Source organism: Podarcis raffonei, chromosome 3, assembly GCF_027172205.1.
Source record: "Podarcis raffonei isolate rPodRaf1 chromosome 3, rPodRaf1.pri, whole genome shotgun sequence".
NCBI lineage: Eukaryota > Metazoa > Chordata > Lepidosauria > Squamata > Lacertidae > Podarcis > Podarcis raffonei.
The window spans coordinates 93226765-93254680 of record NC_070604.1 but is presented as its reverse complement, the minus strand read 5'-3'; the positions used below and the strand labels follow the sequence as shown (position 1 = coordinate 93254680).

The following is a 27916-nucleotide window of genomic DNA, read 5'->3' as shown; positions in this document are numbered from 1 at the left end:
ACATATCCGCCATAGAGCTTCTCTTTTTTCCAGAGGATTCTGGGACTTGTCTTAACACACATGCTCAATTGATGTGGCACACTGACCATACTTCTTGAGCCTCACCATTGCCCCACCAGGTGCTTCCTCAGACCTTGCTTTGGGAACTTGGGGATTGTATAAGAGGCAGTTATCTGCCAAAACTGAGACTCCTAAAATTTACTTACCAAAAAGCAAGTAACATCAAGCAGAAGGACAATAGGGACTCCACCAAAGCTTACACCTTGAAGCACAGTACTTCCCCGTGCTCTGCTGTAGCAGTAGGATCCATTGCCACCACGGTAATCTGTTCTAGTCCCATTCCATGAGTGAGCCAGCCACAAATCTCCAAAGAATGGAATCATGTTGTTTCACTTAGAAAACAAAATCATAGGGCAAGTTACAACAGGCAGGAAAACAATATATATATATATATATATATATATATATATATATATATATATAATATACAGAGCAATGAAAGTCAGGAAAGACTGGCTGAAGCAAAATCTATATTAATAACAACAACAATTCCCCATTACTTAAATAGCTTTGGAACAGTTCAATGGAACAATCAAAACATAAGCTTTTATTGCCAGTGTGTACTTTGTCACAATAGTCCTGCCTCTATGTTCTATACCATCAAGGCCCAAGTCATGAAGGAATTAGTATGAAAGGATTGAATTGGGAAAAGCCTGCAGCAGGATGGAACTGTAAACACCACAGATCTGTCATTTTCTAGCTCAGCTATGACACAAAAAATGCTCCCATAGAGTCTCCCTTATCATTCTCTCTCATTCATATATATCACAGAGGGGTGGAGAGAAACAGAGACTGAAATTCACCACTGCCAAATAATAGGTCACCTCTGTGTCCACATAATATGTAAAAAATAATAAAGGTCCTCAAGTATGCTTTTGTGATTGGCACTGGCAGGCACCAGATTTGTGATTTTTACTGTGGAACGCAGTCAATCAACACAAGTATTAATTTTATAGTAGTTCTGGAGGACTGCATGTAAAAAATCTTGTAATTTCAAGAGAGTAAGTTTTAATTCAACCGGATCCAACCTTGATCCAAACCACATGGGAAAGCAAAGCGACCCAGTGTTTATGCTTCAATTGCTGGGGTGAAGCAGTGACCTAGAGGACTGTGACAAGCAGGTGGGGTGATGCCCACGGCACACTCTCAAAACTGCCAATCAGCCCCAAAAGGGAAGACCTGTTCCAGAGGTTTTGCAGGGCAAAGCCAAGTATCAAAGCTATCCAATACCTTAAACTGCTTTAGACATATTCATAATTTCATGCTTTAAGCATGAAGGAAACTGGTTCAGCCCCATCCAGCTGCTATAAACAACTGAACAGTCTTTTAAATTGTAGGTGACAACCAGCCATCATGAAGTTGTGCATGTACTGGCAAATCATCTAAAGATGAATGCAAAGAGAAAATTATTTAAGAGCTCACAGCAAGTGGCAAAGCAAAATCTGATGTAAAATCAGATTTTACATTCTTATGAAGGAACTTTCAGTTTTCACAGTTGTAATTTTACAGTATGAACAAGAAACCATCCAAATGAAGACATCCAATATGTTCTTTACAAAATTCTATGACGTTAGGCCTCAGTCCAAAACAGATATAGTTCATGGTTAAAAGGCAAGTTGATGGGTGGATTATCTGTTTAGATCAATGCCTCCCAAACTTGGGTCTCCAGCTGTTTTTGGGCTACAGTACCCATCATCCCTGACCACTTGTCCTGGCAGCTAGGGATGATGGGAGTTGTAGTCCAAAACCAGCTGGAGACCCAAGTTTGGGAAACACTGGTTTAGAGATGAAACTTGTTCACGTCCTGTCATCCCACACATTGATTTAATTTCAAGGGAATGAACCAGAAAGCAGCACTTATTTTACCCACCAAATCACAGCTCCACAAGAGAGGTAACAGGACAATGATTGCCCTTCTGTTTCTGAAATTCTGATTTGCCTGCAACAAAAATAATTTCAGGGCAGTCTGCAACCTGCAGAGGGCAGAAGAGAGCCATCCCAGATCTATCACTAGGCGGTTGATCATTACACATCATCTCAGCAATTATCAAGCCTGCCCAAACTTCCCTCAACAGAAGAATAAGGTATTTTATTTATTAACAAATGTCAACCAGCAATAGCCTGCCCAGTGCAGGTGCTTGGGAGAGGCTCAGAAATTAGATCACAGCCCAACTTAACTTCTGATATATTAAGAAAACGTGGGCGTCTACCCTAGGATAAGTAGGGATGAAGGGTCTAAAATTGCCCCTCCCTCGTCCCCAGAAGTTTAGGGCTGCCACCCTCCCCTTCCCCCTGGCAGGGGAGGGCCTGTGCTTTAGCACCCACAGAACCTGCTGAAATTTAACTGGGCAGCTTCTCCCCACCCACCCGCACCAGGAAAGCGGCTGGATTTCTGCCAACTCATACAGCTGTTATAGACTCGGTGCCTCTGAAGCCATTAAAAAAACAGTTGTAGAACAAAACGTGGCCATAAAATAACGGGCCCATTCGAGATTAGAACTACAGGTGGCGAAAGAGTGCAAGTAAGTTGTTTCAGAGTCGCACAATTCACCAGGGAAGTCGCCTCCACTTGATAATAAAGAGAAAATGGAAGCCAGGTGAAGAGAGGACGGAGGGGACTTGCCTGAAGTCGAAGGGGCCGAGAAGAGGAGCCGGGAGGGAGGCTTAGGTGGGTGCCGGGGACACACACACATAAACACACGACTTGGCCACAACTCACAAACACTTTAAGAGAGCAGGAAGTGGCTGGGAAGCAGCCGAAGAGGAGCTGCTGCTCTCCCTGCTGGGAAGGGGCAAAGGACCCCCCCACCCCCACCTTCCCACCTCCTGACCACGGGTGGCGCCTCTGCTTTAATTCCTCTTTCGAGGAGGAAAGCCCGCCCGGTTACCGCCGCGCACAACCCCTTGGCCAGAAATGGCCCCGTCCTCCGTTACCTGAGCCACCAGCTCTGCTAAGTGGGAATGACGAGGGCGCAGGTGACCCCGCCCCGCCCCCGCCGCGAATGCAACAGATGACTTGCCCGAGCCGCGCATGCGCCCCCGTTATGTGGACCAGGCCCTGCCCTGCCCACCGCTCCTCGGTGTGAGTCTTCTCACTCCACCTGCGACGAGCCTTGTTGCGGCCTCAGGAGAACGGCCTTCCCTGGCGGACACGCCCTTGGGCACCACCGGCAGGCCGCGCGCCAACGTGCTTTCGCCCGCTTTCTGTAAGGTGACAACGAGGCTGTGGTCGTTGCGTTTGTAAATTCTTCGCAGGTGAGGCGGGAGGAAACAAGGCAGCTGCTGCTTCGCTGCTAACTGATACCACACACGCAAGGCTCGTTTTCAAGTATAGGTCTACCTGCTGCCGTTTGCAGGCTGTACGAAGATGCGAGTGTTTCGTGGCTCCCTCACAGGTTTTGTATTCTAACAGGAGAAGCTCTCGATATATATATAATAAAATAAAATGAATTGTCCAGTAGCACCTTAGAGACCAACTAAGTTTGTTCTTGGTATAAGCTTTCGTGTGCTTGCACACTTATTCAGATACCTAAATGTGCATGTGCACGAAAGCTTATACCAAGAACAAACTTATGGACTAATATATATATGTGTGTGTGTATGTGTATATATATATATATATATATCGATGCGTCAGACCAAAACGGCTACCTACCTGAAAGGAGAAGCTCTGTGACCTTATTTAAGGTCACATCCCTTCAAATTCATTGGAATTGGATTTGGTGGTTCTACCTAGTGGTGTGGGGAAAACAACCTACACATGCTCAAAAGTACTCCTAACTTCATTTATCTGGACATAATCCCCACTTAATTCAGTATGGCTTCCTTCTGAGTAAACATGGTTAGGATTGTGGTGTATTTTGATTAAGGTGGGAAGAGAGATATCCATTTTCTCCACAACATGCATAATTGTATAAGGGGAAGTTTCCTTCCTCTCCCATGATCCTAAAACTCAGGACCATTCAAGGAAGCTGAATGCTGGAAGGTTCAAGACAAACTAAAAAATTGTCTCAGCTGTCTTTCTTACCAGCTAATGCTAGTAAAAGGTGCTTCTAGCCACCAGTGATAGGATCTAGGAGCACCTCCTGAATACAAACTTGCTCCTTTAGAGGGAGTACAAGTTGATTCAGAGCAAATAACTGGTTGGTCTCTGAGACCTGGGAAATGTTCTCTGTCTGAGTCTTGCCAAGTTTCAAGCTTAGTTTATGGGTCCTCATCCAGCCCACCTATGAGCTGATCCAGGTCTTGCACATCCTCTCCTGATTCAGATGTTATAGAGAAATAGAGCTGAATGTCATCAGCATAGTGATGACACCTCACTCCAAATCCCCTAATGACAGCTCCCAACAGCATCACATAGATGTTAAATAGCATTGGAGACAGAATAGCGCCCTGCTGCACCCCACAGCACAAACACAAGGTTACAACTAATCACTGTAAGCCCATCTGTTCCTCAATTTGTGAACAGAATTGCTTTTGTTTGGCATTGTTTTTCTGGTGGCAAAAGCAGCATTTGCTCACTAGTTAGCAAGCACTTTTCATTTCTGGGAATAAATGAAAACGTAGTGTCTGTGACATGGGTCAAGACTCTCTTAAATCCTTCTAACCATTTTATTTTGAAGATACCACATACCCCCCGAACAGCTCTTTAACACCCAAGGAAACTAAATGTGCAAGTGCATTTGTGTGACTTTCTTCATATGTGGCTTAGATTACTGGACACCAGGACATACAAATTTCAGATAAACCTCACCTTTCCATTTATCCTTCCCAGCAGGATTTTCCTCTGTGGGTCAGCGCCCCTGTAGGGTGTACATATCCTCAACATTTTGGGCACCAGGTGGTACGAGGAGTTACCACTTACATAACTGCTCCCTGTGGTCACAACATTTCCACTACACAGGCATTTTGTTTTTTCTGAGTGGTGAATGTTGAACTGTGGCCAGATTAGCTGTTAAATGCTTTCTTGTTGAAACCCTAATTAATAGATCCAATTCATTTTCTTGACACTTTACTTCCAGATCCTTTTGAAGTTTTCATCACACGATATGCTTCTTAGATGTAAACCATTGATGCTTTACATGTACCTTCATAACAAAAAGTGATAATATTACACAAGTACCATACAAATCAGATTTTTGCACTCATCTGTAATACTGAGCAGATGCAAGCCAGTCTTTCCTGTTACATGAACATTAGGCTGTAGCCCAGACCAGTCTGAGCCAGCTCAGAAGGCACCTGTATAATTATCTATTGGATTTTGCTATTATTATTTAGAATTTGAATTAACTTGACATTCAAAACATGCTGTACAAAATGTTTTTGCCCAGATCTACCAATACCAAGACAAAGGTCTACCAGGCTTGCATGTTGAGCACACTGCTTTATGGTAGTAAGTCATGGGCAAATTACACTCGCCAGGAGCAACATCTCAATGCCTTCCACATGCACCACATCAGGAAGATTTTGGGCATTGCATGGCAGGACAGAGTCTCAAACAAATATGTGAATATGATCAAGCCCACATTCCCAGCATATTCGCACTCCTGTCTCAGCGACGCCTGCACAGGCTTGGTCATATTTACAGAATAGAAGATGGCAGGATCCCCCAGGATGTGCTCTATGGGGAACTGGCTTCAGCCACAAGGCCTGCTGGCAGACCAACTCTCTTATAAAGACATCTGCAAACTTGACTGGCGACATTAACCCCACTGTGTGGGAATCCCTTGCAGTTCCTGAGACAGTTACGTCATGCATCCACAGCAATGACCAGAGGAGGAATGACCGCTGCTGGGAGGAGCGCAGAAAGAAGAAACGCCATGGTACACCTGCATCAGCACAATTGGATGCCTTCATCTGCCCCAGCAGCTTCTCCCTTATCAGTCTCTACAACCACAGCAGGTGCTGTAACTCTCAAACCGTTTCACTCTACTCCCAAGTCACATTTCATTGTCTCCCAAGACTGACGGATGCCAACAACAACAGCTCAGGCCTGGAAGCCAACCCTGTATGCAAATTCTTTAATCGCATGGCAATATTAAAAGGTTTCATTTATGCACGACAGAAAAAAAATCTGTCTGTTTTCCTTGCTCTCTATTCTGAAAGCTCCGCTGCTATCTGACTCCAGCTACCTGATCCGCACACAACACTACAATACTCTTTTCTTCTTCAAGCTGCTTAGAACTTTGAATGGGAGCATTTTGTTGTGAGCTTCCATTTGTACAGTTCTAATTTTAATAGTACAGATGCTCGTGTTGTTAACAGCTCTGCAGTGACAGTAATTTAATTCACACCTCCTTTGCACTTTAGGAAGGCAGCATGAGTTCCTACTGATAATCTCACAGAACATACCCAATGCGGTGAACACAGGATAGTGCTGCTCTTTGAGGTAGGCAGGGAGCTCTTGTTGGTGTGACATATGCAGTGTAGCTAGAGGCAGCAAAGGGATGTGAAAGTGAAATGTATGATTACATTATTTTAATAAGATAGGGAGGTGCCTGCTCCCATCTCCCCCCAAAGGAATCACTTTAGCACAGGAGTGGGGAATCTGTGGCCCACCAGATGGGGTTTAACTTCCAACTTCATCTAGCATGGCTGATTGGGAAATGTGATGGTAGATGTAATTCAGCAACATCTGGGGGCCCACAAGTCCCCACACCCCTACATTAGTAAAACAGAACCAAACCAGACCACAGAAGAATTCCACTGTAATCCCATATACTTTGCAGAAAATGTCTCTTGGATTCTCTTCATTCAGGCATGTTCCTAATGGCGCTGGCTATAGTTCAGAATAGTATGATAAAACCATTCCAGATTTGTAGTAACTGAAAGCACAAAATGAAAGAGCTGGCACAGAAATTCTCACCCATGAATCCCCTCTTTTCCCACCCCGCATTCTTACCCGACTCTGCACAATTTTAGTTTCTTTCATTGTTACATCTTTGTGTTGGTTACTTTGCCTCCCTGAACTTGCTTTATACTTCATTTCTATAGGGTGCTGCTTCCACAAAGCAGTGCTGCATTCTTAGAAGTTATTTCTTTCTCTGCAATGCTCCCAGGCCTTGCCACCGCCTTTATCACATATAGAGAGTGTGCATTCTCCTAGCACATGGGTAACATATTTGTTGAGTCATCCTTTATCAAACAGCAGTCACGTCTCATCAATCTTCTGTCTTGCAACTAAGCATGTGACTAGTATTTTGTAAATTAACGCAGCACGGGGAAAGTATAAGCAACAACAGGATAGCTCTGCATGGCTTTCTTGGATGCATTTACAGTGTGTTGCAAGGTCATTTTTTATTGGGAACTGGTAATGGAAATTGTCATTGCGCAAAATGTGTTTAATTCAGATTGTCTGTTTAAGACAGATGGGGAACTGGCTGTGGCCCTTCAGATGTCTTTGGATTCCATGTCCCATCAGTCCCAGCCAGCTAGGCTAATGCTCAGATATTATGGGAGTTGTAGTCAAGCACAGCTTCCCCATCCCAGGTTAAATAGAGTATATATGAGCCTGAGGGGTAAAGTCCCTTTGAGCATGTGTAATCTCCATATTGTAAGATCTTAGTAAAGAGGTAAAAGAGGTTAAATCCCTTTGAACATGTGAGAGCTCCGTAATCTCACATAGTTTGGCCCTAAATGGCTTGAAGAGATGGTTCCTAGAAATAATGACCCTCAAGCTACCACTTGCATACACACACCTGTACTTAGTTTTGCCTTCTTTTTAATTATTATAATTTTATCATAGCTGATTTAACTATTTGTATTAAATATGACTTTTTTAAAATATAGGAAAGTCATTTTTTAAAGAATAATGAAAGGTAAACCTGGCTGTGTCATAAATACAACAAACATGTACAGGAAAATCCTGAGTAAAGCAATTCCCACTGGGTGAGCCCCAGCTTTAATAAATGGGAAGTTAATATATGTTAATTTCTCAAAGAGCTTTATTGTGACCCCTGGACATTTTTAAAGTCTTTAAGACTTTTTCATTATGTCATACACAACTTTCATACTATTGCTGGATCTTGAGTTCTAGAGTTCATGTAGGAACTGAGCCAGTGTAAAAGGAAAGATAGCATTTGTGTGGCGGGGCCTAGATATATTCACAACTAAGAGAGAGAAACAGAAGTTATACTTTCTGTGAACACCAAAGTACTACATACTTTGAGTAAATGTTTTTTTTTAAATCCTCTGAGTATGGAAGGTTCTGTCACTTAACTCAAGCAACTGTTCCAGAATCTCAAATGATATTATTGTTAATAATGTGTAACCGTCAGCGTATGTACTATTCATACCATATATTTGTTGGAAATGTTACAGCAGTCTCTGTAATTTTTTGGCCAAGATCTAGCAAAGTGCCACCTCTTTCCTAATTTACAGTTGGAGAATTAAAGCTCTTTGCACTAACCATCTCGCAGGTCTTTAGCAGGAGGCTTTCTCCACAATTCTTATTTAGATTGGTCTTTAATATGTATTTTGGCTGAGTTGATGGAGCCAGCACCTTCTAGATTTAGAAATGCAAATCACCTTGTATTTTACTTGCATGAGGTTTGTGACAGGCTCTGCCTTTGAAGGTCTTTATTAATGTATCCAAATAACACCTAGTAGAAGTTGCTGTTATTTGCGGAAGGACCTTTAAAGGGGGTGGGAATGAATAGAGCAGCATTTACTTTTTCCCTTGTTGGAACAAGAGACACATGGAGAAATTAAAAGTCAACAGAATTCTAATTATAGGAAGAACTTTTCTTATGCAATGCATAATTAACCTGTGCAAATTGAAGCCACAAGATGTAAGAGGAAACCAAGAGCTTAGTCAAATTAGTCGCATTCAGAAAACCTACTAGCATGCCAATGAATTATAGGTGTAATCCACCCCCTTCTGAAATCCATAGCAAGCCTCTCTCATTGCACCATTCTACATCATTTTCTAATTGTATAGATCTTCAGCTATGTTATATGCCATTTTAAAATGGCATATAACATAGATCCCTGTTAAAGGAATGCAACCTCAGGAAGCATATATCACTGATAGAACAAGATGTAATTTAACAATTATAAAATAGCAATCATAAAATAGCAATAATAAAAAGCAGTCCAACAATATACATACAATAATCTGGCTGTCTTTCATTGCTCTGGTAAACTATGTATACATAAGTCAGGCAGGCAATGCTTACCAGGTCTTGGTATGCTGAACTTTCGTCTTGTCTCCAACCAGCAAAACAAAATGCAACTCCTGAGGAAAGAGGAAGTGAGCAATAGCTAGCTGAAGGAAAGTAATTAAGCTGTTGTGCTTCTTGTTCCCTATTCTAAAAAGTGCCTTAGAAAGGTCTTTTCTGCAGAAAACCCTGGCACACTGCAATATAATTTAAAGCATAATTAAGTGCAAATAATTTGAAACATCTGACCCACGATTTTCTGCAGCAGAGTGCAGTTGGATGGGATATAGGTAATGTCCACTAACTCGTACAATAACATGCACTATTTCATATAACCTACTTGAAGAAAAAACTCGGTCTGCAGTAACAGTGACTTGAAATGTGCCACATTTTATGTATTGAACACATGGTTTCCATGTTGGAGAAATATAATCCCTGAGGACAAATAATGCAAATTCTTCTTAAATTTACACAGGAGGAGGGTTGTAGCAAATAATACCCTCCCTTGATTCTCTATGAAAATGTTTGGATTTTTAAATAGAAAAGCAGCATATAAATATTTTAAATAAAAACAAAGTGGCTTACAATAAAAATTATACAGTTGAATCAAACCTACATACACCTAAGACCACCAAAGAAGTTGCTGCCAGGGTGAGCAGAGCAGTTTTAAAATAAATTTTTAAAAAATTGGATGAAAAGAGCAGAACCACTGCTGATCATCCATTATAAAAACCTTAGAGAGAAAAAGTATCTTAACCTGTTGTCTATAAGATGATAATGTTATCTTGCAGATCTGCCTAGGGAGGATATTCTAAGCACATGATACCTCCTGTGAAAAGGCCACCTCCCCAATCCTCATCTAACCTCTGCAAGCAAGAACACTCTGAGAAGGGTTTCAGAAGCAAATCTTGACAATCAGAATAATTTCTATGGGGGAAAGCAGCCCTTTCCAGTATTCAGAGTTGACTATTGGGTGTTTGGGAAGTTGGCAAGTTCCCTGCAGGGAGCTCAGTCTGGCCACTGATCCAGCCACATCTCTAGCTCCCCTAGTGATGTCAGGTGTGGCACAGGTGGACATGGTTTGGGGAAAACAGCCTCATAGACCACATTGAGACTCCTGTGCTCCCTCCTCCCCCTACATGGTGTGAGGAAGAGTTCAAAAACTTTCTCTTCCGTTTTTACATACATACTTACTGCGGTTTGCTTTGTCATGCCTGACAACCTGTGGCTTATTTAAAACAAACCAACTTCAAACAGTGGTTTTTGAAGCTTGAAAGTTTAAATACTAACTATAGTTAGTGTTTGTTTTTAGTGCATGGTTTATTAAGTTTTTCACATTCATATACAGTGGTACCTCGGGTTACAGACACTTCAGGTTACAGACTCCGCTAACTCAGAAATAGTACCTCAGGTTAAGAACTTTGCTTCAGGATGAGAACAGAAATTGTGTGGCGGCGGCGCAGCAGCAGCAGGAGGTCCCATTAGCTAAAGTGGTACCTCAGGTTAAGAACAGTTTCAGGTTAAGAACGGACCTCCAGAACGAATTAAGTTCTTAACCCGAGGTACCACTGTAATGTAACAGTACAGTCCCTTAGTCTCCCTCCACCTGACCTCGTTCTTGCTTCCTCTTTTCTAAGTCACTTTGTGTTGCCTGGAGCAAAAAAGCAAACAATAAATCTAATGATGAATGATACAGCATCTTCATCTCTGACATTCAGTTAATCTACCATGCTATACAGCAGGCATAGACAAACTCAGCTCTCCAGATGTTTTGGGACTACAATTCCCACCATCCCTGACCACTGGTCCTGTTAGCTAGGGATCATGGGAGTTGTAGTCCCAAAATATCTGGGGGGCCGAGTTTGCCTATGCCTGCTATACAGTATTCAGGTTTGCATGCCTAGATAAACGTTAGGATGAATGAATGTCAGCAGTGCTCTGCCGTAGTCCTAGATTAACATCCATTAAGTCAGGCAGGTTTCCCTCACTGCCCTGTGCCTCCCACTGTTTCTAGTTGTGGTTATTACTCAGTGAAGAGATCCAAAAATGCACTTCCAATTTCCCAGAAGCTTGATTTTATGTAGTTTATAGAATATAATCTTGTACAGTAGTTGCAGGAGGTACTGTATCCAGTTTTCTTCACTTGGTGTGGTCTGGGCTTTCCAGTATTGAAGGATTATTCATTTTGCTGCAAGTCTGGCTTGGTTGCATCTCATTCCTGCCAATGCAGTAAACTTTGGTATAGCCTATCTTGTAACATGGCCCATTGACAACTATGGAAAGCATAAGATTAAACATCAGATTAAATAAACTGAGGCACTAGCCACCTCTAGCAAATATGCTGTCATACTTTCTCTTGCAGATGTGTTTGAAATGCTTATCTTTACCATTAGGTTTGAGCCTATCACACTTCCCACTTAACACATAGGATTTATTGATGAAAGAGAATGCGGTCATTATGCAAATACACACCTGCAACAAAGCAGGTGATCCTTATGGTATGGTTAGATAGCAAAAACTAGTTTTACATTTGCTGAAATGACCACTATAAACTTTACATGTAGTCTTTGGCTGGTTCTCTTATATTTCATTCTTTGCAGACACTTTAAATCCCTTGTCTGACATTTTAAATCCACCATGTAGATTCCAATACACATCACACAGAAGGAGCTCCTATAAAATGCCTGCCTTTTCTTGTTTGCATGACAAAAAGGGAATAGTAAATCCAGCAATTGGAGGAGATAATCACCACTGTGTGAAAAAGAGTTCAATCCACATTTTTTTCTTTCTAACTGAGCTTCAACTGTTTGCCTAATAATTTTACGTTACCTGTTGAGCTCATAAATCTGCTTCCAATACACATTTGGCATTAAAGGGTTTTCTTTCTATTAGACTGGACATCAGACATGAAAGAAAGCACTTTCTAATCTAGGGGCCCTCACTCCAGTGCACCACCAGAAGATTGTATTTATCATTAATGCTTAACAGACCTTAACACATACCGCTTAAATCCATGAAAATAATGAGCAGGTGATTCAGAACTTCATTCACACTTTTGGGTAGAGTACTTCTGTGGTGACAGCAATAGTCAAAGTTCATCCTTGCTTTGTAATTCCTGATTCTAAAAGTAGTTAGCTGTATTAGATAACTCTGTTTCTATTCCTTCAGAATACACAAAAATGCTTTATGATCTCTTCCCTGGAAAATGGGCTATGAAGGTCTTTTTGTATCCATGCTTAAGGATTGGGTATTTCATCCTGCATTAGATTGTTTAAAAGAAAATAATATTCAGGGGGTTTATTTCACAGGGTTTGAGACATCTAATACAGGTGCAGTTCAAGATTGCAAGTTTGCATTTCAATCATACTGTTTGGGCTATCCAAATAAATCCTGCTACTTTCACACAGTACAAAATTCTCTCATGGAAGACACCTTCCCTCCCTTTAAAAAACTTAAATTATTTGCTTGCAGGGCAGCTGGGCATGCTACGAAGTGCAGTGCTGGTGTGACTGAAGCCACCTGCCATCTTATTTTGCCCAGAGGCACGCTCTACATTTATGCAAATGTGTTTTGTGAGTCTGTGTTCTGAGTCCTTTAAGACTCTAGCAAAGCTCCTGCAAACAGGTGATAATTATGGTCAGGTGGTGGTGGGGATTCTTGTGAGTACACAATTGCCATGTAAGAGATCTCTCTAGGACTACAGTAGGTCATGACCAATGTTTTACAATTATGGTGAATTTTTTTAAAAAAAAATTACATTTGTTTGGAATTGTACATTCCTTTTTATTAAAACCTCATTGGAAACCTACCATTCCAATGAACTGAAATTTATTTTTCATAGAAAGCATTGCTGAATATAAAAGCATCAAACACTTATGCTGTGAACACATTACACATTACAGTACACTACAAATTAAAACTCAGGTAGATTGTCCTTTTCTCATTTTGGTTTGAAACTGGTGTTGGGAGAAATGTATCAAGACAGAGTATTGCATAAGAAACAACAGGATTGTGGCTAGTGTGTGTACACAGCTTCTCAAACCAGTGGTGGGAACACACTTGATGCAGAGTAAATGAGAGTGTGGAAGAACAAGTGTTGGTGAAGGAAAATCATCATGGCCTGCAAAAGCAAGTCCTGCCTCTCTAAAACCTTTTAGAGTGTCAACAAGCATGTGTTGATAGGGGTGATCAGGTTGACAGTGTACACTTAGATGCTCAAATGCTCCTGAATAAACATAATGGGATAAGAGTACAGATTATTTTGGGTCAGTAACTGACTAACGAGCAGGAAGCAGAGAGTAGTAATAAATTGACAGTTCTCATATTGAAAGGATGTAAGAAGTGAAGTCCCTCCAAGGATCCTTATTTGGACTGAAACTTTCTAACTTGTTCATAAATGACCTGGAGTTTGGGGAGAACAGTGAAGTAGCCAAATCTATAGAAAACACCATATTATTTAGAGTGATAAAAGGTATTGATAAGACCTCTGAAAGGATCTTTCCAAACTAGATGAAAGGGCATCAAAATTGCAAATTCAGTTCAATGTAAACAAGTGTAAAGTAATGCACATCAGGGAAGGGGGTGAACCTAACTTCACATATACACTGTTGTGGTCCAGCCTAACCTAGTTCACAGGGTTGTAAGGTTACCAGACGTCCCCGTTTCCCGGGGACAGTCCCCAGATTTACAAATCAGTCCCCTGACAAAATCCATTGAAGTTGAAAAGTGTCCCCTGATTCATGGGAAAAAATCCGGTAACCTTATATAATGTAAGGATATAATAATACAATATAATAATAATAACAAACAGGAAGCTGAAGCAAGTATGAGGAAAGGTTTTCAGTTTAGCAACAAGTGAAATAAGGAGGAAACATGATAGAGGTTTTTCAAAACCATGGTTGGTGTGGAAAAAGTAGACAAGTTTGCCTTCCTCTTTCATAATACTAGGATTTTCCAATGAAGCGGAGTAGTGGAAGATTCAGGACAAACTGAAGCACTTCGACATACAGAGCATAGTTATGGAATTTGCTTTCCCAAGATGTCACGATGGCCACCAATTGATTCCAAAAGGGATTAGACAAATTAATGGAAGGTAAAGCTAAGCTGTGATCTTGTATTTGCTATCTACAGGATGAGAGGCAGCATGCCTCTGAATACCAGTTGTTGTGGAGCACAGAATGGCTGGGGCAACCTAGTCAGATGGGCAGCATATAAATAATAAAAGTATTATTATTAAGGAAGGAAGAACAGCTGCTCTCATGCTCTGTTTGTGGGCTTCCTATAAGCAACTGGCTGGATATTGTGGGGAACAGGATGTTGGACATGCTAGCATGGGCATAGCCAGGATTTTTCAGGGGGGGCAGGCATTTTGTTGCAGGGGCAAAACCTCAGTTTGCTATGTATTTTTATTTATTTCTATTGATTGGGGGGGCAGCTGCCCCTTGGCAATGCCCATGCATGATAGTGTATATGCAGTATGAGCAAGCAGGGCTTTCCATATGTTCTTAATTTTTCAGTAACTATGCTTTTTTTGCTATGAATTGAAATGTCACAGAGATTAACAAGGCAAACGTTCCCCATAGTAAAAGGATAATAACGCCCAAGGAAAGGAGTTCATTGTTGCTTTGTTCCCTCTCAAAGATGGTTGTCTTCTGGTATTACTGCAGTAATGGGATTTTACCAGGTTTTTCTCTTGAAAAACGATGTGGTAGTTGAATACTGCCTTAAATGTCCAACCTGTATGTTTCAGAAATCTAACATTCAACCTTGCCTGGTTCAAGGAGATAAACTACTGAAGTGTTATGATTAATGAGTATTAAACAACAGCAGCAGCAACAACAACAGTGTAACTGTAGTAATTCATTAACTTGGCAAAAGAAAGTACTTGAACTAGAGAGATTGTTCTGGATATTTTTTTTTAATGTAGCTATTGTTAGGAGAATTAATATGTTACAAGTTATAGTGTGTTCCATCTTTATGATCAAATTTAAGGAATTCTGTGTGATCCATGTCGCACTGAGCACGTTGGCTATCTATGTGAACACCATAGATCTGCACCCAGCAGAAAGGCAGTTTAGTTGCTCTCTACAGTGGTATATATCTCCACTGATATCCACAAGACTTTGCATGAGGTTTTCTGGATTATGAAGCAGGACCTGATATCTTATGAATAACAGCAATTGATGTGATTTACAAATGCTAACTGGTCCAAGAATTATTCTCAAACCTCCCACCCTGCCCAGTTTATGTATTTACTGCACAAAAAAGGTGTCACAGCACACTTCATAACGTTGCCATGTCTTTTCCTTCATGGAGATTCGGCAGACAACAACAGAATGACTGGAGGAAACCTGAGTTGTTTAGGGCCACAGAGAGCTTTGGGAACGTGTAGAGAGTCTTCTAAATATTTCTGTTTTAAGTTCAAATGCACTGGAAGGTGTTACTATAGCTTGGATGTATCAAAGGGGATGTAACACCTCCAAGCCCCCTGCCTCACTTCTGCTTGTGGAATTTGTAATGCCAGTGGGATCAGACTTGCTATATAAACCCACCACATTAGATCCCTTTCCCATTCAGGCAGCTTGAAACCTTGCAGAGCTGTCTCTTCTTCGCCAAGAACAGCTTGTGCTGAGGAGAGAGAAAGAGAGAGATTTAGGGGCTCTTCTCCCCACCGATAGCTAGGCAAAGGATGGCTGTGAATCTTAGATGCTTGGTAACCTGTGCTCTCATCATAGCTGCCACCGCGAATGGATTTACCCAGAAAGGACTCAAACAGATATTGCTGGATAAATTAGGGCTTCCTGAGGTCCCTGCTCTTCAGAGAACAGACATGGAAAATCTGGTCATTCCGGAAAATACAAGGAATAAATACATGTCTATGCTGAAGCGCCGCCGGGAGAAGCGGAGAGCAATGCCAAGTCTGGCTGGAATCCTGAGAGGAATTCCTGGCAATGCAGGTAAACTTTGTTGTTATCGTCACAAGAAACTAAAAAACTGAAATCTGCATCTGGTCTAGAATTTTATAGATTCAGGCTGTGTAATAACTATTATGCAAATCACTGTAATAGTATCTCTGAGAAATGCAGACCTAAATTTATACCCAAAGATTAATTGTTCAGCTTAAGTCTCTCTGTATATACAATACATTTGTCCTAAATGTGATGATAAGGTGGTGCGATAGACTTGTTTAACAATTAAACAGGATTGATTTTCAGGGAATGTATACCTCTTGAATAAGTTTCTCATGCTTCAAGTTCTTATGTATTATATTGCAAGTGGTATTCATACAGGTAATCTGCTATTAGAAATTCACTGGATTAATTTGCATCCCTTTCCTGAAGGGCAGCACAGTCTTAAGTGTGCTTACTCCATATGTCAAAAAGACATATTCTCAAGTAACAATGCAATCCTATCCATACCTATGAAGAAATAAGCTATACTGAGTTCAATGAGGCTTGCAAGGGAAGTGGGTGCAGGATTGCCCACTCCTTAGCCTGCTTACTGTATCTGTGCTTCCTTTATCTATTTTCTTACATGTATATTCCATCTTTCTTCCATGATGGAACCGAAGGCACTGTACATGTAGCTTTCAAGCTACATGACACCCCTCCAGGCATTGACCAAACCAGACATGCTTGCTTCAGCAATGTACATTTGGGGAGGGGGAAAACTGAAGGTTTAAAATAGGCATTAAGTGGAAAAAATGACTATATACTGTATGGTAGCTGGTTTAACCATTAACTCCAGTGGCTCTAAGTACATAGGGAACCTCTTATTTATGGGTTCCATCCACACGGTGAGTTGTACTATTTCTCAACAACCAAGGGAGTGTGTGAGGAGTGTGTGACACAATTCAACTCAGTATGCTAGTGACTATGTAGCACATGGTTACTTAGTGTATTATCTAGTACAATTCTCTCTTCTTCTTTTTAATGGAAAAAGGCACCAGAGGCACCTTTATATGATCTCTGTTTGTGTTTTATGTACTAAGCTCGCAATGCAGAAAGTATTGCAATCGGAGTATAAAAAAAATTGGGGTGGTGGTGGTAAACTGTTGCCTTTCCCACTGATTCCTGCTGTGTAGTTGACACAGTCCATACTAGCACATATTTCCATCACCAGGAGGGTGGGAGAGAGGAACAGTGTGGGATGAAGTTGCAGAGGAACAGTAGAGAGTGGATTCGCACTGAGTACCAATCTGCCATATCTTCAGAACTGATGTCCAGTAAATGATGTAACTGCAACATGACTTCATAGCTTTTGTAAACAACTCCTTCCAGTGCTAAGCTATTCTTAAGAAGATTTTCCTGATGCATAACTTAAAACCCTTTTTTCTGTTATTTTAAAATAACAGCCTGCATTTATACAGAACCAAAATACAAAATGTCCCAAACTGGAAAAACAACCTATTAAACTGTCTTTCTCTTTATCCACTGGGTTGCACATGAAGAAGATATGATTGATCTATCACAGGAATGAGGAACTTGTGACCAGCCAGATGTTGTTGGACTGACCACTGGACCAGTTGGCTGGGGCTGAAAGGAATTGGTGTCCAATAATATCCGGTGGGTCAGATGATTCCTCTCCCTATTCTGAAGTAATATAAAAGGAAAGTCTTTTTTTAAAGTGACAGATGAAAACAATGATGAATATAAGTATTTCAGTTGTTTCCAAATGCATAACAGATATTCCTGGAGACATTCTCTATTCGGACACCACCCGTCAAAAACTTATCTTCGACATGGAAGGCAGGATACCAGCAAACAGCGAAGTCACCATGGCTGAGCTGAAGCTTTTCAAAAAGCCCCTGGAGAGGAAACACCTGCCCATCAAGCCTTCTCATCGGCCAGTCATGAATGCCAGGGTGAGCGTGTACTGGGTGCAGCCCCAAGAGAATGGCACCAACCGGACCTCTTTGATTGATTCCAGGTATGAAGGAGGAGTCTAATCTAATGGCTCAGGAGAGGTGCACTTGAATAGAACCACACTCAGCAGTGCTGTTTCAAGGGCAGAGGGGGCAAGCCTTCTCTCATGGTTTTCAAAATATCTTCATTTCCTTACAGTATTTCCCAGATCAGATCATTTATTAAGATGATCATCATAATTGTTATTTTCTTGAAGAGCTTGTCTGCCTAATCTATTGCTCTGCAATTACAAAAGCAGGGCTTACCTGTTTACCTCATTGTCAGGCATCTTAATGTACCCGGGGGGGTGTATAAAGAATTGTTACTTATAACGGAAGCCTTTATGCAGAAGTTCAAATCAAGAGCATGCAGTCTAGGCTTTTACAGCATTTCTAACCTAAGTGAATTTTATTTTGCCTTTTAAACTGAGGTGCCTTTTCCACCCAAGTTCAGAATGCAATAAGTGAATAGGTTCTGAGATCAGGCAAAAGTCCTATTCAGTTCCTTATTTGAAAACAGATATTGTATTCTCACTCATTCCAATGTTTTTCTTTCAATTCCAGTCTGTTATTCTGGAATAAAAAAGCTAGTAGATATCTTCCCCTATATATGTTTTTATTCTAGGTTCTCTCTCCACTATTAACCCATTTTTTGTCCATTTAGGTTAGTTCCACTTATGGAGTCTGGCTGGAGGAATTTCGATGTCACCCAGGCAGTGCATTTTTGGCTAAAGACCAAGATGCAGGGGCCAATGCTCCTGGAGATCTGGATTGAAGGAGAAAGATTAGGCAGCTATGCCTCAGAAATGGCCAAAAGTGTGCGCTTTACTTCTCAGGATCCTTCGGACAAAGCACTGGGCAAGCCTGAGTTGGTGCTTTATACCCTTAACCTGGAAGACTATGGGTAAGTTTCAAACTTTAATCATATTGGTGACCGGCGAGTTTTATTTCTGCCCTTTAATACTGAAGACAAACTCAGGCACAGTTTAGATAGCCCTTAAACCCAATCCAAACCATGTTTTCTCAAAGGTAAACTCAGTTGATTTTGCTCAGTATTGCAGTCCTACAGCATAACAATAGGCATGTTTACTTTCCTTGCTGTGTTTAGTGGGAGAATTGAGTTTTACAATGTGTACTTTTGGAACTGATCTTGAGATACTCATCCACCCCGCATTGCTTTTAAAAGATGCAATGGTTGCATTGGATATACAGCTATCTATACCGTGGTACACATAAATCCCAACATTCAACTAATTTCTTCCAAAAGCTGCTGATTACTGCTACATTCTTGCAGTATACTGGAAACAAACAATTACACAAACCATTATGAGAGAGAGAAAATCCTAACCCATTTGGGAGTAAGCTGCATTGAATTCAATAGGACTTACCTTGGAATAGACATGGTTAGGATTGTGTTGCAAGTGAATCTCTCTCTCTCTCTCTCTCTCTCTCACACACACACACACACACACACACACAAGAATAGGTGAAACAAATTATGTTTGGTTCATTAAAACAGTGCCCAATGTTTTATTAGGGAGAAATACAGATTTTATCATTGCTAAACTGTGTGATGCAGTGGATAGAGTGGACCAGAGAGTCCAGCGTTCAAATCCCTGCTCACCTGGAGACCACTGGTTGAGTCTGGATCAGTTGGCATCTTTTGGTCCAGGGTTGGGGTACCTGGGGCCCTCAAGTTGTTGTTGGACTCCAACTCCCATCAGACCCAGCTAGTATGGTTAAGGATGATGGGAGTTGCAGTCCAGCTACATCCAGAGGGCCACAGGTTCCTCACCCCCATCTTAGGGTACAAACCAAACCGTCAGCATCAGGGCTTTGTGGAGTAGCAGGACATTCACGCCCCTGCTGCTCAGGGCAACCAAGGGGTGCAGGTGAGGGACAGGACGGTGGGGTCTAATGTTGTTATGTGACAGCAGTGAGTCCAGTTCATGGCTCAGCCCTGCCTCCTCTCTGCCCTCAGAACACTCCATTTCATGGCTTTCCGCTGGCTCCCTCTGGTTAGGCCTACTGCCCACCCACACATTTGGAGGGCAGAAGGGAAAGTTGACAACATCAGCACTGGCCGGTGGGAGGTCAGTTTAGTTGGAAGAAGAGTCACCTCCACCTAACCCAACCCTTCTTCCCCAAGTTTGGTATAAGGAGAGGTGATTGGATTTCTCTGCCCTTCTAACCCACTTCACATAGTTGTTGTGAAGATACATATGTATGAAGCCATGTGGGAAGGTATCATGTGTGCCTTGAAAGGGTAATAGACAATCAAACACATACCGACACTTAAACACTAGAACAATAAGCATGTTTGCGCCAGTTCTAACATTTGTAAGCTCCAGATTGTCTCTAGCTCAGGTCTTTCCACATCTCAGACATAAAACTATCTGCTTTTTGGCAGGGGACCTGGAGATTGTGAAGGCGGAACCCTGACTGAGAAGACTGCCTGCTGCCGCCAGGAACATTACATCAATTTCCGAGAGCTGACCTGGACACAGTATTGGATTATCGAGCCGGCCGGCTACCAGGCTTACCACTGTGTGGGTGCCTGCCGGCAACCCAATAACTTGCTGCACCATTTTGGCTACGGAGAAAGAACCTGTGCTGTGGTGGAGAGCTCTCCGCTCCCCATGATGTATCTTGTCAAGAAGGGAAACTACACTGAAATTGAGGTGGCAGAGTTCCCTAATATGATTGTAGAAAAATGTGGCTGCATCATGGACCATATAGCAGCGGTCTAGCCACACACCAAACACAGAATGGCAGAAAGGCAAGAGGTAGCCTGTTGCAGGGTGCTCTTTTCCTCGTTTAGTTCTCCTAATTCTAACCACATATCACCCGTGGCACACTGAATTCGGTTGCTGGTCTTCTTCATACATTTGAACAATAATTTGGTTCCTCTCCTGTCATAGGTATACAATTTTGCAGTCTCAAATGCAGGTTGTTCCAATCTGGATGGAATTTTGCAGTGTATAACTTGTATGTCTGCCTTTCATGGCCACGATAGCTGTGCTCTACCTCCACTGTAGCAGATAGGATGCCTTTGTACAAGAGGTTGCTGGGAATCTCAAGTAGGAAGAGTGCTGTTGCACTTAGGTCCTGTTTGTGGGCTTCTCATAGGTGTCTGGTTGACCACTGTGAGAACAGGATGCGGGACTAAATTGGCCTTTGGTCTTACTGGGTTCTTATATTCTGTTTACTGAGAGTTTGTTTGTTTGTTGCTGGGCTATCATTTTCCATGGCAGAGCAGCAAAGTAGCATATAATCCCAAATTCAGTGAGCGATAGCAGTTTGTTAATGATAGTTGAAAGCTGTCAGCACCAGAGAAAGATTGCTGGAGTAGATGGATTTTTCACTGGTCCTTCATCAGTTCTTCTGTCATGTGGTGTAGTGGTTAAGAGAGGTAGACTCGTAATCTGGTGAACCGGGTTCACTTTCCCGGTCCTCCACCTGCAGCTGCTGGGTGACCTTGGGCTAGTCACACTTCTCTGAAGTCTCTCAGCCCCACTCACCTCACAGAGTGTTTGTTGTGGGGGAGGAAGGGAAAGGAGATTGTTAGCCGCTTTGAGACTCCTTCGGGTAGTAATAAAGCAGGATATCAAATCCAAACAACAACAACAACAACTCTTCTTCTTCTTCTTCTTCTTCTTCTTCTTCTTCTTCTTCTTCTTCTTCTGTTCTTACTAACAAAACACCCATCAAAACAAGGGATAGTCATATGTATGATGAGAGGACAGCATCCTACAAGGAGCACTTTGAGATGAATTGCATGTGCCTCCAAGCAGAGTCCTACAGCACCTCTTGCAGGATCCCTGTGGGTAAAGACTAAGCCCTTGGTATCAGGGATGGAGGGCAGGTTTACCTTCACTTGCAACAGTGTCCTAGAGTGCAGTGTAACTTTCTCCCATGGCAGTGAATGGCTGCAATTCACTCCTGTGGAGAAAAAGTAAAGGGATGTATTGAGGGTAGAGGTTTTCAAGCTTTTTGAGTGCACGGCTCCCTTGACCAATACCATTCTTTCTGCAGCACCCCTGTGGGGCTCAGGAGCCCAGTTATGTCACCCCTTTCCTGCCAAGCTGAAAGCCTCTCACCCTTTTTCAAACACCCTCCCTTTTGCAGTGTTCCCTCAGCCTCCTCTCCTCTCGCCTCTCCTTGGGAGTCCTCCAGGCAGCTGCCGCAGCCACCCCAGCCTCTGAGCCGCCTCAGCTCCTGGCAACCAGCACCCCCTGGCCAGTCCCAGAGGCACCATTTCTCTGGGGAGCTTGTAGCCAGGGCTGCTGCAATAAACAGCTGTGTTAGCCCACTTGCCCACTGAAACCAAAAGTTTTAAAAGTGTGTCACCTTTCCTGGATCACACCCATCATTTCCCAGCTGCACTGGTTTTAGTGGGAGAGTACAGTGTGTAGTTAAATATCTCCAGTTGAAATCAATGGGTCTTTAAAGTGGTCAGGTTTGACTGGATTGTGGCCATCTATAGATAGTGAACTGAGGTTGGCAGATTTGACTATTCAGTTGAACTTGCTCCCAGACCATGACCAACATTCTGTCCATTACAATCAGACCATATTATTATACCACAAACTATCTTAGGAATCATAAAAAGCACTTACCTATTAATAATATAGAATCCATATATATTCTCTGTCCTTATTTGCTATCGCCATCAGAAGGCTGATCTATGTACCTTATGGGTTAAAAAGTGAACCAAAAACCCTGTAATAAGTGGGACTTGTGTGTAAGGATGCTTGCTCCGTATGATTGCAGGATCTCGTCCTTTTTTATTTGTAACATACAAACAATGTGATTGATGAGCTTCCCCTGAATTTTGTACATCTTGACATACTAGGAAAAACAATAAAATATACAATGAATACAGTGGATTATTTTATTTGAATCTTTAAAAATATGCACACAAACGATTACTGTTTTATAATTTGGATAATGTAGTCTGTTTTGAATGGGGCTTCCAAAGCTTTAAAATATCCTATTTAAAACAAAAAAATAAAAACAAGAAAGGAACTAAAATCTAATCTTTGTAAGGGACTGCAAAACAGATGGATATGTGCAAACAGAATAAGTCTGTGGAACTGGCTGTAATTACCCAGAGGAACTTACTTCTGAGTAGACATGCCTAAGATGGCAGTGTAAGAAAAGTGGTGGTGGAGAGGCTGCAGGAAATTTATTTATTTTGTGTATTACATTTATATCTCATCTTTGCTCCATTGAGCTCAAGGTGGCTCCCCATTTGAGCCTCACAACAACCCTGTGAGGCAGGTGAGGCTGAGAAAGTTACTGGCCCAAGGTCACCCAGTGAGCTTGATGGTTGAGTGGAGATCTGAACCCTGTTCTCTCTGGTCCTACCCAGTGCACCACACTGTCTCTCCAAAGCATAAAGTAATTTGACATTCCCCTATATTGTTGTCACAAGTAGCACATTTACATTTAGGCAATTACAGAATGCATTGCACCATCTCCACATCCAGTTGTAATCTGGGATCAAAGGAGTCGCAAAACATTTCCTTATAACCTAATTGTGACTGTAGCAAAGTTTTCTATGATGCTATTTGTGTCGTGCAAAGAAATTGGAAGTTGGCAACAAATTGGGCAAGAGAACAATATCAGGCTGTTTTTATATGTGACAACTGCAGCAAGGGTATTACTGGCACAGAAATGGAAGCAGGCAGAACTACCGAGGAAGGAGGAATGGCAGATGAAACTAATGGACTACGCAGAATTGGATAAGATGACAGGGAGAATTCCCAACCAGCGGGACCAGAAATTCTTGAAAGATTGGACTAAATATGCAAGTTATTTGAAAGACAATTGTAATCAGTTGTCTACGCTTGTAGGACTACAAGAAGTTTTGTAAGGAGAACTATATGAAATATTGCAGAAAAGATTTATGAGAACGGATTTTAAGTTATGGATTATTAAAAGTAATAGGTCAGATAACAAATGTAAGATTAAGAGATGAGGTTTGAAAATCATTAGACATGGCTGATGGAAGTCTCTGGTTAAAATAGCCAAAATGTTGTATAAGATGAGATGATCTGTTTGGAAAATATATGTAAAAACTAATAAAAATGTACAGTATATATTAAAAAAAAGAGAACAGTATCAGGTGCCAACTTCACAAGTGTTCAATAGAACTAATCATGTGAAAATTGGCCTGTGCCGCATCCTTTGAATACAAAGTACCAAGATCTGAAATCTAGTTGACACTAGATATGTGTCTTGTTGAGCAGATCCAGGACCCACTATATATTCAGTTTGGTATTTTGGATAGCAATGAGTGTGGGGGGGGGATGGGATGAACAGAGGAATTTAGGAAGCTGTCTGATAATAAATCCAGTATTGACTGGCAGGTAGGGAATTTTCCCAGCCTTACCTGGAGGTCATGAGAATTTAACTAGGGCGATTTGCGTCCCAAAGCAGATGCTGTCCCACAGACCTATGACCAAAGTATATGTCATTACTGAGTAGGATTCTGCCTTTATTAGCATTAGGAACTTCAGTTCCAGGAGTGGTCTGAAAGCTGTGGGTAACAAAAAGAAAGCTTAACAATGGACACCCACCCAGGACAAGGTAGCCAGTTATAATGCTCAAGACATACATCACAAAGGCAACACAAAGGTGGGAGGTCCGTTCTGATTGGTTTCCACAAACCCTTAAAGCTGGACACTCTATACAGTATCTAAGTTTAAAATGTAGAGATTAGATTATTCAATGCATTCACACTTTGATTTTATTTTGTTTTTGTTCAGGAACCTTTATTCCATTCAGCTGACATGCTGCATTTTGAACCTTGGCCAATCTTACGAAAAGATGGTTTATTAATGCAAACAAGCATTTTATTTAAAGAGAGCATAAATCAGGATGGATTCTTAGGTTCTGCAAGGGACCTCACCACTCATGTAGAGGCTCACCCTTCCTTCTGTTGAACAGGAAGGAAAACTAGATATAGGGGGTGATATTCAAATAAATATTTGCACAAGTGCATGGTAAATGCCACTTGAAAAATGTGGCCTGGGGGATGCATTTTACTTCTAGCAATTATCCCAACTTCACTTTCTCCTCCACTTCCTTTAAAAAAATTAATTTCTTTCTGTGCCTTTGCCTGTGACGTCTTGCTGTCTTTTAGTATCTGCCTAAATTATAGGTGAACAGCCTTGCTGCTTAGACATTTTTTAATTTGAGTGATGAGGAACTCTTCTAGGAGAAGACAAAACATTGTCACTACGCATTGTCAGGTTACATTAGACTCCCTAGTTAGGCCCTACTAAAAATAGAATCCCAAAGGATAAAAATTTCCCCACTCTAAACATAGCATGAATAGAAAGAATTTTTAAAAAATAAAATCTCGCTGAGGTATCATTTATATCATTCAACCTCCTTTATTTCATTGGGAGAGTTAAGTGCATGCATAAATCTCTCCTCCTGAAATCAGCATGGCTGAAAAGTGTTTAAACTTGGCTGGACCATACTTTTGGACCTTACTTCTCTCTGTTGTAATTCTTTTCTTTAAAATTGTCCCAAGGATATGACTAAAGAAAAGAAAAAATTAGAGAGGGAAGCTGCATTAACAGTGAACATTTATTTAAGATTGTTACTGTGGAATAAGATGCATTTATTATTGTTTTAAATAAGTATACCACCACCCTTCATTTGACTCCTGCCAACCTAGCAGTTCGAAAGCACGTCAAAGTGCAAGTAGATAAATAGGTACCGCTCCGGCGGGAAGGTTAACGGCGTTTCCGTGTGCTGCTCTGGTTCTCCAGAAGCAGCTTAGACATGACCCGGAAGCTGTACGCCGGCTCCCTCAGCCAATAAAGCGAGATGAGCACCGCAACCACAGAGTCGGGCACGACTGGACCTAATGGTCAGGGGTCCCTTTACTTTTGCCTTTTACCCTTCATTTGAAGATCGCAGGGCGGTTCACAACAGAAAAATACAAAATATGAATACAAAATACATAATAAAACAAAAACCAACCAATAACACAAACACATTTAAAGGGCCACAGAATGTTAATCAGCCAAAGGCCCACTCATAGAGAAATTTCCCCCCCCAGATGCCTAATGAAGGTGCCAGGTGACCCTCCCTGGGGAAAGCATGTCACAAATGGTGAACCACCACAGAAAAGGCCCATTCTTGTGTTGCTACTAGTCCAGACCTCACATTTGATGGAACTTTATATCTAATGACTATTAACATGTCATCACCAAGGGATGGGTGAGGGAGAACTTCTAAGTCAGGAACTGGTACTTCTTGATAAGCAGAGGGCCTTCTTGGTAGTGGTGCCCGCCCTGTGGAACGCCCTCTCAACAGATGCCAAGGAAATAAAGAACCATCTGACTTTTAGAAGACACATGAAGGCAGCCCTGTATGGGGAAGTTCGTAATGTTTGATATATTTTTTTACTGTGTTTCATGTGTGTAATTTGTTGCAAGCCACTCAGAGTGGCTGGGGGGCAACCCAATCAGGTGGGTGGCATTATGATTACGGTATTATTATTATTATTATTATTATTGGCATGCACCTCAACACAGCTCATTGGACTAGATGACACTTGTGGTCCCTTCCAATTCTACAGCTGACTTATGATTCTAACAAAACCATGGCAATATTTTTCTAACTACATGCAACATCATTCTACTAGCACTGATACAGTTACTTGACTTTAGCCTTTGCCCCATCTGTTTTTTAAAAAAATCACAATCTTCTCTTATGTAATTAAGGAATGGAATATATTGGTCTGATTGATTAGATTCCCCAGTTGTTGTTGTTGTTGCTGCTGCTGCTGTTTTTGACTGGTTGCTATTTTCCTTTCTTGGTTTTACCATCCCTGTGACAAAGCCATAACCTTCCTGCAACCAGGACTTGACACTCCCTCTCCTCCCATCTCTGCCTCCTCCTCTTCATTTGACAAGGCCCTGCAAGTGATGTCTGGCACCTCCGCTTTCTAAGGCTGCCCCTAATTGGTAGTTTAAGCAGAAAGACAAATGCCCAATCCACATCCCAGGGAAGGTGGAAATTAGTGTGGCTCTGCTTAGCTGCCGCCCAAACCAGCTGGAGCTCTGGAAGAAGAGAAAGCTCACCACAGGAACACAAGTGAACAGCAGAGAACCTGCACAAGCAATGCTGACACAAAACCCCACACATATATTAAGTAAAATAGAAATATCGCCACCCGACCCCAATCCCACTCATCTTCCCCCCCTCCACCTCTTTCCCCCTTTTCTTCCTAATGTCTCAACAAATGAAACTGATTTGTAAAAAATGTTACATGGGGGAGGGGAATACAAGAGAGAGACATTGCACATACTTCTGTAAATCAAGAAAATCTTTAATAAAAATACATTAAAAAAAAGGATGGTGTGTGTGTTTGTGTGTGTGTACAATTTCAGAGCCCATTGCACAGCAGAATGTGCTAACCAAGTGGATTTTTCTGGAAACTAATTTGATTCTCCCACATACAGCAGGAGGGTCTAATTATGATGTCATTTTAAAAAGTTATGGAAGCCCTGCCCCATAACAAAATTCCTACTGTTTTTTAAAGATTGTGTGTATATTTCACTGTATTAAGCAGAATGCTTGATGTTATATATCTATTGATATATATAAAATTCTAACAGAAATAACACAGGGGAAGATCATGATCTTAACAGGTAAATAAAAAAAAAACCCATCCACTACATCCTGGTAGTTTGAGATCAAATCACGAAAAAGCGCTTGAACGAAAACAAAAAATTAAATGATACTGAGCCACCCATTTACTTTGTTTTCA

The 27916-nt window shown here is 41.5% G+C and overlaps 2 protein-coding genes across 4 annotated transcripts in view; one reads left to right on the top strand and one right to left on the bottom strand.

The window, feature by feature from the left end:
- TMEM63A (transmembrane protein 63A) overlaps positions 1 to 9255 on the bottom strand; it is a 33286-nt gene extending 24031 nt beyond the window's left edge. The window contains exons 1-3 of one of the 3 annotated variants that reach the window (XM_053383049.1): positions 2995 to 3251; positions 1931 to 1999; positions 207 to 392 (exon numbers count right to left, since the gene is read on the bottom strand). In XM_053383049.1, the coding sequence (XP_053239024.1) occupies positions 207 to 383 (177 nt within the window). In that variant the 5' untranslated portion in view covers positions 384 to 392; positions 1931 to 1999; positions 2995 to 3251. Of the gene's footprint in view, positions 1 to 206; positions 393 to 1930; positions 2000 to 2994; positions 3252 to 9236 lie in introns of those variants that run through there. The other 2 variants (XM_053383051.1, XM_053383050.1) reach the window with 2 other exon arrangements.
- Positions 9256 to 15464: 6209 nt separating this feature from the next.
- Positions 15465 to 21725, top strand: LOC128411073 (left-right determination factor 2-like). Its single transcript, XM_053383058.1, has 4 exons — positions 15465 to 16174; positions 17903 to 18146; positions 18785 to 19024; positions 20531 to 21725. Exons 1-4 carry the CDS (start codon positions 15907 to 15909, stop codon positions 20868 to 20870), a joined length of 1092 nt encoding a protein of 363 aa, XP_053239033.1. The 5' UTR covers positions 15465 to 15906; the 3' UTR covers positions 20871 to 21725.
- The last annotated feature ends 6191 nt before the right edge of the window (positions 21726 to 27916 follow it).

Bases quoted from the DNA above. Each gene is read 5' to 3' on its own strand.
- LOC128411073 (XM_053383058.1), top strand. From the start codon at position 15,907: ATGGCTGTGAATCTTAGATGCTTGGTAACCTGTGCTCTCATCATAGCT. The intron at 16,175-17,902 runs GTAAACTTTGTT...AATGCATAACAG, and splicing joins AGGAATTCCTGGCAATGCAG to ATATTCCTGGAGACATTCTC. The intron at 18,147-18,784 runs GTATGAAGGAGG...TTGTCCATTTAG, and splicing joins ACCTCTTTGATTGATTCCAG to GTTAGTTCCACTTATGGAGT.